The 11444-nt window shown below is 37.6% G+C and overlaps 2 protein-coding genes and 1 long non-coding RNA gene across 3 annotated transcripts; all 3 read left to right on the top strand.

Annotated features, from left to right (window-relative positions):
• Positions 1-479: 479 nt before the first annotated feature.
• Positions 480-1752, top strand: LOC121121921 (hypoxanthine-guanine phosphoribosyltransferase). Its single transcript, XM_040716911.2, has 2 exons — positions 480-646; positions 980-1752. Exon 2 carries the CDS (start codon positions 997-999, stop codon positions 1684-1686), a length of 690 nt encoding a protein of 229 aa, XP_040572845.1. The 5' UTR covers positions 480-646; positions 980-996; the 3' UTR covers positions 1687-1752.
• A 3062-nt stretch (positions 1753-4814) lies between these two features.
• LOC139906045 (zinc finger MYM-type protein 1-like) lies at positions 4815-9129 on the top strand. The gene is made up of 2 exons (XM_071890148.1): positions 4815-7484; positions 7541-9129. The coding sequence occupies exon 1, from the start codon at positions 4983-4985 to the stop codon at positions 7428-7430; it is 2448 nt and encodes an 815-aa protein (XP_071746249.1). The 5' UTR covers positions 4815-4982; the 3' UTR covers positions 7431-7484; positions 7541-9129.
• Positions 9130-10721: 1592 nt separating this feature from the next.
• On the top strand, positions 10722-11182 carry LOC121122120 (uncharacterized). The gene is made up of 2 exons (XR_005865705.1): positions 10722-10936; positions 11064-11182. It is a non-coding gene; the product is annotated as an uncharacterized lncRNA (long non-coding RNA).
• The last annotated feature ends 262 nt before the right edge of the window (positions 11183-11444 follow it).

The following is an 11444-nucleotide window of genomic DNA, read 5'->3' as shown; positions in this document are numbered from 1 at the left end:
CTCTAATCAAATAATTGAATACTAAATAGTATATGCATGTTACTTGGTCTACTCATAGAGATTTAATACATTTTATCTCTATGGCTACATATTTTCATGTTTGTTGAAATTGAGATCAAGATGTTTCCCAACTTTTCTCCTAGTTCTCTATAAATTTATTTCTCCATGGTAGTGAATTTCAAATAAATCACTGTTTTTTTATTTCAACTTACGATTGAAATTCTTTAATAGATTCTATCTTGAGTATTCATACATTTACTGTTTACAAAATGCCTTTTTGGGGCCCAAAAGAAGAAAACTCGAACGCAATTTCTTATAGAAGGCGTTACAGTTATCTAATATATTTTGTGTACATATATATTATTAATTTCGTATATTATATTAATGTAGTGAATACGTACTGGATAGAGCCGGTGAGATTCAAGGCACGCTTCCTTCACATCCAATACATGATAAAGGATTTCTAGCTCTAATCGATATATTAAAATAATATATAGAGCCTTGTGCAGTTGTCTTGTAGATCAATTTTCCTAAGTAATGTTTATATAAACACACAGTTATTATTTGTTTATCAACTGAACTCAACTCTTGCATCGTCTTTTTAGAGTCCAACAGCCATATTTTACGATCATTTATTAGTTAATCCGTGAGTATTAATATTTTGTTAAAATAAGGTAGACGTTTAAATATGTATAATAATTAATATTAATATAATATGGAGGTGGAACAGTAATCTTTGAGTAAAATCTATATGCAGTCCCATATGATAAATGCTCAAATCGTCGTCCCATTTAATGTATTATCACTTATTAGTTATTAATAATAATGCCTGAATACTTGCATTGTTTAAGTCTATTTCATTCACTCAGTCTATTGTTTTATCATTACAACCTCATGAAGTAGCATAATAAATGATGTTCCGGGATAATGCAATGACAGATATAATCGTTGTAATTGATTTTATATGCTATCCTTTCAGATAAATTTGAAACGAGAATGAGTCTGAACATTCCCTCTTGTTTGAATATCCCAGATGATTTCCCAGGCTACGACAAAGACTTATTCCACTATCCAGAGCGCTACAGTGACATTATTCATAAAATCCTCATTCCAAATGGACTTATTAAAGACCGTATCAGCAAAATTGCCTCTAACATAGAGGCTCACTATTTAAAAGCTGGTGTGAAGCAACTCAAGCTCTTATGTGTTCTCAAGGGTGGCTATAAATTCTTTGGAGATCTGAATGAATCCTTGTCGAATCTTAGTTCCTTGAGAAGAGAGGATGAAGAGCATCTCACCTACTCTGTTCAATTTATTCGTGCCAAGAGCTATACTAATGAATCTTCAACGGGGGTTGTGAAGATTACTGGCGAAGAATATTTAGAAAAGGAACTGAGAGACCAGGATGTTCTTGTAGTGGAGGATATTATTGACACGGGCACAACCATGACAAAGCTTCTTGAAACCCTGAGAAAATATAATCCCAAGTCTATTCGAGTCGCCACTCTAGTAAGAAAGAGAACTGTACGGAGTAATTGCTTGATCCCAGATTTTGTATGTTTCGAAATCCCTGATAGTTTTATTATCGGATATGCATTTGACTATAATGATTTGTGTCGTGATATCCCCCATATTTGTACTGTCAATCAGAGTAATGTTGGGCCCTATCAAGAACAAAGTCTGTAGCTTTAAAAAATGTTTTTTTTATAAATCCAAGTATGAAATGGGTCAATAAAATTATATCAATTCTAAGTTATAACTGTATTTTTTTAAAGGGGGTTCGATATTATATCTCAAACCTCCTTTTTTTGACCTTTAACATGAAGTGGTTATGTTCAGATGAAGGTAGAAACATTTATTATTAAAAAAGTTTTGGACAATAGAGCAGGTTAATGTGTCATCGAAGCATTCATTATAAAATCCTGTTCGAAACTTCCATACAAAATCTAAATATGCACAAAATGAAATAGATAATCATGTCATGATAATTTAACTAACCAATGAATTTCATAAAAAGAGTAAAGTGTTTTTAAGCATTTAACACGTTCTCAACTTGATTGTATCACACAACCTTCAATACAAAAAGAAACAGAAAAAAATCCAAAATCAGTTGATAGTTAGCCAATTCTTTCCATCTATGGAGTTGTAATTCAATAATTGTTGAGAAGTCTTCATAGCTTAACTCATTGATGCCGATAATTGTTGTGCGGACTTTTTTTTTTACATTTAATGATTTAATTAAGATGTTTAGGGTTGATACAACACAAAAAAAGCTTGAAATTGAAAATTCATTCGAAAGAACAAAAAATATGGCCTGGTCACTATAGTTACCAATCGGCATTAGTGTAAATAAATATCTTTATTGTCTTCTGAGTTACTGACTATTATTATTTACAATCAAATTATAATCTAAAAATGCATGTATCTAATTATTGTTTTTTGTATGAAATGCCTCCATACACTCTGGGTGAACAGGTAAGTTGCACATTTTTCAAATGTATGATGAACGACGTGCACAATTCCGGCATCTTCCGTTCTTAAAATCCCCCTTCGCTGGCCAATGACATTTGTATTTGAACCTCACTTCATTAATTAGAGATGTGGAAACAACTCCTGTAGGACCAGGATGACTCCGTTTAGTACCGTAGGACGTCAAAATGGAAATGAAAAGGTGCCTTGTGAAGTCAAGTAGATTATTTTTATATATCATCCATGCATTCACAACTTGTGCATTTCGGCTCCATGAAAATAACGACCACTACCATATCTTGGATCGCATTCTTACGCGATATGCACCTACTTGTTGATCAAACAGATTTATACCTCCATGTGCTAATTATAAGTCTTTATAGAGTTAGGAACAGGAATTTGAAAGGACTTGCGGGCTTCCTGTCCCATCGTTTGGCCTTTTGTGTTTGATGAACACGGAGTTTGTTAGAATCAACGTTTAGAACTCTGTTGTCCTTCCACTTCACGATTGAGACTGCTCCATAAAATACTTCATCCATGTGTCCATGTTATCCATAACCTTCTTGTATTCCTAAGTTACTTTTCCAAGACGATCATCTTACAACGTATAGGTGAACGGTATTTGTTTGGCTGCTAATTCTTTCAGAAGGGGAACAGATCCAAAGTAGTTGTCCCAAATCACATGCTGTCTGCCACAAGATTTGTTTTTAGACCATTTCTATTACAATGTTAGGACCATGCCCCTGTAAGGAACTTTAGTATATGAGCCGTAATACGGTTCAACATGGAGCAAAGTCGGATTAGGAGAAAACAAGCAGAAACATAGACAGCTGAGAACAAAATACATAGTGTATTTTTGTGTTAGTGAGGGAATTAATTACATACAGGGCCAACCGTTATTATTTCCCATCAAGTCCAATGCATAATCCTGCGTTAATTAGGAAATAAGTTTAATAAATATTAATTGAAATCCGAAGGACAAGTTTTAGTCAATCTATCCACCTTCAGAATTGATGGTGAGTTCTAGGCGGTGGCGGAAGCTTCTACTACCCTTCTGGATGTAGTCGGCCTTGTTGACGAAGGTCTTCAGGGCGTGGGTGCTGTTTTGGCGTCTCCTGCAGGCCTGGAACTACACGTGCGCCTAGATGTAAAAGTCTAGGGGGTTGATTTCTGGGCTCTGCAGCGGCCAGAAGTCCTTCTCACAGAAGAACGTGTTGGCCTGGAGCCCCTCTTGAGTTTTCTTTGCGGTGTGGGCTAATTCTTTGTTGGAACACCCAGGGATAATTGCCAAATATGAATCCATGGGAGAACTTAAGTGTACATAATTTTTACGTACTCAACACCCTTGAGCCTTAATCCTAAAGAGGAACATACAGGATTAATGACCTTCCCATTGGATGAAACCAAGCCTAACATCCTCACTGAAGCATAGTGTTTGGTGGTGGAGACATATCGGTATTCCTCTGCTAGGTCTCCAAGTGTCGATCATTCTGCCTGTTGAAGACAGGCTCAAGAGTAAAGGTCTTCTCATCAAAAAAGATTACAATGAGCAGGGCCGTACGTCAGTATTGCGCTTTGTCCGCTTCAGCGGACCAAAAAAAACAACCTTACTCAACCGTCCACCAATCATATAGGTATGTAAATATAGATGAATTAGGTCATAATTAATTATTAAAATCTATTATATATATGTAACTTATGACCAACTCATAATAGTACTGAGTCATTATAATAAAATTACATATTTGTAGCACGTCCACCCAAAAGGAAGCTAGATAATTTTTCTCAAAAAACATGGATTACATTTTCCAACAAATTATAGTTCATTTAAATGAAAAAATGATTCTGATTAATCCTTTGGAGGCACCACAAATTGTACTTAAAGTAGCCAAAATTCACCGGCACATTTATAGAATTAATAAATTATATCTCTAAGACAATATTGGGGCCAAATTAAGTCAGATAGATAAAACGGAGGTTTTAAACTACAGTTAACTTTCTCGGGTATCTCAATTCATCGCAGAAATTTGAATTCAAATCCTGTAATTTACCGTAATATCTCTTTCAAATATTGCCTGTCATTTTATAAATATAAATGATTGAACCTTTGAATATAAAACGCGTTTTCCGATTCCCGTAATACATTTCTGATAATTAATAAATTACTGCAATTATTTCAAGAGTACTTTACAGCCAAAAATAAAAAACCAAGACGTACACAACATTTTTCGTATGGATTTAAAGTACTTCACATTGAGTGGATATTTGAGTTAGATATTACGTTTAACGTTACTGGTTGCAAATGTGAAGTACTTTACAGCCAAAAAAAAAAAAAAAAAAAAAAAGACGCACACAACATTTTTCTTATGGAGTACTCCTGAAATATTTAAGAGCGTGAGAATCTGTTTCATTGAATACAAGATAAATTAAATTATTACTGCTTAAAAGGGACATAAATAATAGTTATGTACTTTTTAGAGTGGATTGTTGCAGTAATTTATTAATTATCAGAAATGTATCACGGGAAGCGGAAAACGCATTTTAACAGAGAGTTGGTGATTTGTCCTATCTGTCAGAAGGAAATACAGAAGGACAACTTTAATGATCACAAAGTTAAACTCCATAAGAATGACCCCAGCTGCAAGTATCAAGTGAAAATTGATCATAAGAAGCAGAAAACATTGAACTTTGCTGTTAAGAAAACTTCCTCTGCTACATCCTCATCCTCAGTCACTGCCTCCTCCTGTCCCGATGATCCTGCTCCAGTCGAGGCCTTACTGCCTGAACCAAGATCTGAAAAGTCCGTTTCTGCTGAAGAGAAAGTTACTGCAGACACAGAAAATAATGGCAACTCATCAAATTACCCCAGCGGACGGATTTCTCATGGAATAAGACTTCCTAATCTCGATATCGGACCAATATTCTCTCCCGAGCAGCTCTCTGTAGTCAACAACAACAATATTCCCTCTGCAGAGGACTCTGAGACTAGCGACAATGCCCGGGGAGGTGACAAGAGCAAGACTGAGAAGATGGAGTTTGTGGACGGAGGCCCAGAGTACCCTGTCGTCTTCACGAGCCAGCTGGATGACCCGATATTTACCGGGCGGGAGCCAAAGTGGAAGAACATCCAGACCAGAACCAGAGTGGAGGCTGAGCAGGAAACTGTTCCTAAAGTCGAGAGAGATCATCCTCTACAGCCCAAGTTACAAACATACAGTCCTCAGATAGATGACAAATACTCCAGAGACTTTCAATATGATTGGTCCCGTAAGTTCCCGTGGCTAGAATATGACGAGGTTGAAAAGTCAGCCAAGTGTTTCACCTGTTTCAAATTTTCCATTTCCAACCTTGGGAAATTTGAGTTCAAAACATGGAAAAACAGTTCCTCGTTGAAAGTTCATTCTAACAACAAAAAACACAAACTGTCGATGGAAAAGTGGATCAATTTCCTCACATCAAAGAGAAAGAATACCTCGGGTCTCGGCCATGTTCAGTCTCAACATGCTGAGGAAGTCGTGAAGTGGCGAGCTTATTTGAGGTATCTTTTCCAAACTGTTGGGTTCCTCGCAAAGCAAGGATTGGCATTTAGGGGCGATTCCGAAACAAGAGAAAAGTTGACGGAATCTAATGAAAACAATCAAGGAAACTTCTTGGAGCTTTTGTCCCTGTGTTCACACGACAATCATATTCTCAAAGATAAACTGGAGGCCGAAGTCAAAAAAATTGGTTCAGCTGGGGCAGGTTTTGCCAAATGGACTTCACCTGACATCCAAAATGAGCTGATAGAGATTATAGCATCCAAAGTGACGGAAAATATAATTGAAGATGTCAAGACTTGTGTCGGCGATGATGACTACTGGTTCTCTGTGATTGTTGATGAGACATCAGATATGTCAAACACGGAGCAGTTCAGTCTGTCACTGGGATATCTGACGAGTGAAGGCATCAAGAAAGAGAGCTTCCTCATGTTTGTAAAAGTTACCCAGACTGACGGCAAATATTTGTTTGAGAAGCTTCACGAGGCTGTCAAGGATCTCAGCCTGAACCCCGCCCGCACTGTCTCCCTGGCCACGGACGGTGCCTCCAACATATCCGGCATCAAGAAGGGTCTTGCCACCAGTTGGAAGGAAGTAGCCCCACTGTGTGTTTACATCCACTGCTACGCCCATGTCCTCAATCTTGTAGTCAAGGATCTTCTCTCAGATATAACCCTGTTGAGAAATACAATGGGGACAGTACAAATTTTATACAACTTCATTGAACGGTCACCAAAGAGGTCAGCAATCTACAAGTCGGTGAAGATAACAAGTAAAGATGAGGAGCATGCCAAGGTGATCACCCTGAAGAACCAGTCTGCTACCCGCTGGAGTCTCCGCTACGATGCTGTACACGCTGTATCTCTAGGGATGGTCAGAATCATGAATACCCTCATAATAATGAGAAAAGATAAAGATACATTGTCGAGTTCAACAGCAACTTCTCTGCTCAACAGCATCTTTAGTCACGAATTTGTTTTCGGCATTGAACTGTTGAAGACAATCCTCAGACACACATCTAGCTTGTCAGATGAACTTCAAAACAGAAAGGTTGACCTAACAAAGGCCCGGAAACACGTCAACCTAGTGATTAGGACTCTTGAAGATCTTAAGAATGAGAAAATAATTGAATCAATCTGGAAACTTGCTGAGTTGAAGTCGTCTGAGATGAAATCAGTATTTGACCAGGAGGACTCAATTGATTTGGAATTCAAGGAGGCGAAGATTCCAAGGAGAATAAAGTGGAAAGGAACAACTGAATCCTACTTCCGTGAAACACATTTCGATGTTGCAATCAATAAGATTGTATTAGAGCTTGAGAGCAGATTTGCCACCGACGATACAAACATCACAATGGATCTCATTGCAATCGTCAATGACAGTGAAGTGGAGACCTGTGTCATTGAGCGTGTCGCCAAGCACTAAAGACTTGAACTCGAGCATCTCCAGTCAGACCATGCAATCTTCCAGCAATTCAAGGTTAACATTATAATGTTTCATTTTGCATTATATGTTTAAAATTTATGTTTCTCTAGGCAGATATTGACACAGAAGACATGGTTTCGTCTCAAATTGCTGCGGAGTTAATAAGCTTGGGAGTGTTCCGCCTGATGCCAGAGCTATACAAGGTGATCGTTATCCTGGCCTCAATGCCCATCAGCAGCTGTGAGGCGGAGCGGTCATTCTCCTGTCTCAGAAGGCTCAAGAACCACATGAGGACCACCATGGACCAGGAGAGGCTCTCCTCCCTCATCCTCTTGAACATGGACAAGGTGATGGTGGACAAGGTGATCCATGAAGACATGGAAAGTTTGATTGCCACCTTTGCGTCAAGGAAAGAGAGGAAAAACTTCTTCTTCTAATCATGATAAAGAACACATACATTTTTTTCTTCATTTTTTTCAAACGCATCACCACGTATACATGCGAGTTAAGAACATCAAGACTTGTGAACAAAATTTATTTTCTGTCGATGTAACCGTTTCATGGTATATTATAATCTCGTTCATTATCTTCATCCGTTATTATTTTAAAAATATTTAAGGAGGTTTAAATTGTTTGACTTAATTGTATAGTTCAAAAATTTTCTCTCATTCTTGCATCGTGCATTTTAAACTCCATTATACTCCTTCCTTTATGAATAGGTCGGCATTGACTTTCCGTCTAGAGTTTTTCCTTTTCATTTTATTTTTCCCAATGTTTGCCTGAAGAAAATAATGGTCAGAAAGTCCATTGGACGATATTCTTGCAAGATATAATCTATGCTGAAGCATTTGCCCTGTTTAAATATCCCACGTTCACCACTGAAAATCAACCGTTCACCTTTGTAAAGCGAACCGAAAAATCTTCCTGACATACGGCACTGACAATGAGTCCACAGGTTCCCTTGAGGAGCTTCAGGATCTTTTTTGGCCGCTCCTCACGGACTTTTCTCCGCTGTTCCGTCAAAAGAAGCCACAGAAAACGCAATGGAACCTTTCCTCCGGCTTTTTTATAGTCTTGTACACCGCTAATGGGGATTTCATCATTTTCATGGCCGTATCAGCAAAATAAGAGGTTTTTTTTCTTGAAGACCGACTTCAGGTTGCTGACGGACACGGAGGGTTTCGTGCTTGCCCCTGGAGAGTGTCTTGAGGTAAGCCCCAACTTCAGCCGCCTGGATACATTGTAAATTGTCTTCCTCGAGGCCCCAGTCTACTCCCAGATGGCCTTCTGGGACAATCCCATGCGGAGGAAAGCTAATATCTCAATCCTCTTCTCGTACTTTGTGCTCATGGTGGCGACTAGGAAAATGTTTTTTTTTAACAATTGACAGCAATGTGTTTTACAACATTTATCATCGGAACCTTGCAAAAAATGACTGTTAACCTTTCAAAATTCAAAATTTGCATAATAGAGATGAGTATACATAGATAAATTATATTAGGAGAAAAGAAGCGAAAACTCCGACAGCTGACAAGAAATACTAGTTATATTTTTGTATTTGCAAGGTAACACGGTGCATAATGCAATGCATCTCACTGTCACGACTAGCTTTTTTAGCCATTCTCAACCTCGACTGACGAAAGGCAAAGACACAATTTGAAAAAACAAAACAAAAACATACAGTAGCTGGATTTCTGTATTTTCCTTGTTGCCAAATGTTAATTATTATTTTACGAATATTTATTAACTATTATACACATTGAATTGAAAATTTATTGTAATTAACATACATATTATAAAAGATGTAAAAGCCATGTGTCTAAAGTAATAATATAAGTTTGACTTGATCAAGATCAATAACATGTAACATGCTCAATGTCTACAACCTTTATTTAGCAATATAGGCATAGAAATGACATTTTATTCGTTTCAATTGCCGTCAACGGCCACCACGCGCTCGATCTTGTTGTTAAAGCTGGTACTAGCGTCCTGGCGGGAGCAATATCCAGCTTCCTGAACATTCAAGGCCTTCACTAAGGTGTGAGACTTGCCCTCTAAATCAACTTAGACATAGAAGTACAGCGAATTCATGTCGGGGGAACTGGAAGAACAGGTCTCAACGTCCAGGAAAGCTGAGACATTGCCCTTGAGCCAATCTTGGTCAATTTTGGCGCCGGCACTGAGTCCTGTACGAACGAATATGGCCACCCAGTCGCAATTTTGTTCATCTACAGGTGAACGGCTGTTCTTGCTGAGGTCGAGGTCAACCAGTTTAATCTTGGACTTTGAACTCAGCCTTTGGAGAGTACACAGATTTTACAGGTCTTTGACTAGTCCTCCTTACTGAACCTTTACTTTGGCCGGAAAAAGAAGGTCAGCATGAAGTTGCATATACTAGAGACCACACCCAGGACCCTGATGGACTTGGCTTGCCTCCTTTTCTGCTTAGAGAAGACCTCGGCCTTGCTCTCGGTGGTTCAGCAATCTTTCTTCCTGTTGCTGTCGGATTTAGCGGCGGCCGAGAAGAGGTGAGCTTTGCCCTGGTAATAAGAGCTGAAGCCCCAGTCCTTGACTGCTCTATTTTCAGCCATTTCGACATGGGATTCGTTGGATTCACGTCATTGACCTCTTCGTCAGACTAGGAATGTCAGAGTCCTTTTCTTATCGCTACAGATCTTTTGAGGCCTCCTAGTGACATCACCCTACTTGTTTAGGAGCATTAAATAATGGTAAACAGTCGTCCTGTGGTACGCGGTGGAGTTCATTATAACCCTGAGGTCGTTTTGAGCTAATACAGGAATAGTCTCTCTTTGAGACGCTTCCATATTTGCTTATCATTTCATGAGATTATCGTGGTGTGTCCTTCAGGTCTTTCTCTCACTGACGCCCTAAAAATAATAATCAGTGGATTCAAATCCTATGATGATGGCGGTAATTTCCCTTATATTAGAATCTTCCAAAGATATCCTAAACCAATTTTTAGGATTTTTTGATGTTATGACATGGAGCATCTTGGCATCTTGCTCCCAAATATAGTTCCATTGGGGTAATATTCATCTATCTATGGCTATTCTTATGCTCTGTTTCCAAATTGACAAGAATGCAATTTCTTGTTGATTCCTTATCATATATATTGACCATTTTATTATTTCTATGAAGAAAATTTGGCTATAATACACAAATACTAATGTATAGCTACACTATTAATAAAATATTACTAAGCCAAATTATAATACAGTATAGAATAAAATACTATGTAGAATTTTAATATTACACTTTTTTCAGCATTGATGCCAATTATAAGCGTAAAACGATCTTGGGACCTTTCTGGACCCTTATTAGGTCTAACCAGTCATGAAAACCAAGCATTCGGCTACAGTTATGGTCCACTTTGAACATTAGAAGCACAACGATATTCCAATGTTCAAATATATATGTCTACTATATATATTCTATACAAATTATAGGTACGGAACATGGCTGCCGACTGTTATACAAGGCTTACGGTAAGGATAATATTATCGTTCTTCTCCTTGCCCTTTTAATCTAAATTCATTCATGCATGTTGTCTGTTAATGCCTATAATCGGAATCCTTATTTTATTTCAATCACTCTTACAATCTCAACATTCAGCGTCTACACTTACTTTCATCTTGCTCCGCGACCTTATCCTTCTCATTGACAGAAAATGTTATACTATAAAGTAGTTGCATCAGAACCAACAATAAACTAGAATCATTTTATTACAACAATCTTTGCTACTATTTATTTTTAGTAAATACAATTATAATATACACATGATATTTAAATCCTTTGAATCATTGATTCTGAAAAATAATCTGTTTCGAAAGAGTCTTTCGTATAAATTCTTTTTTTAAATGCTCAGATAAGAAGTTGGCTTCATGATGAAGCCTAATTTTAGAATATGTCAAGGTAGCACGTTTTTTTAATTTAAGGATGTGGTCATTTAATGATGAGCTGTCAAGAATATGAGATTAAAGTTTCTTAAATATC

Source organism: Lepeophtheirus salmonis, chromosome 7 (assembly GCF_016086655.4).
Source record: "Lepeophtheirus salmonis chromosome 7, UVic_Lsal_1.4, whole genome shotgun sequence".
Classification (NCBI taxonomy): Eukaryota; Metazoa; Arthropoda; class Copepoda; order Siphonostomatoida; family Caligidae; genus Lepeophtheirus; species Lepeophtheirus salmonis.
Note: the sequence above shows the minus strand (reverse complement) of the source record. Positions and strands in the feature narration are given on the sequence as shown.

Excerpts from the sequence above, each read along its gene's own strand:
- LOC121121921 (XM_040716911.2), top strand. The coding sequence starts at position 997 with ATGAGTCTGAACATTCCCTCTTGTTTGAATATCCCAGATGATTTCCCA.
- LOC139906045 (XM_071890148.1), top strand. The coding sequence starts at position 4,983 with ATGTATCACGGGAAGCGGAAAACGCATTTTAACAGAGAGTTGGTGATT.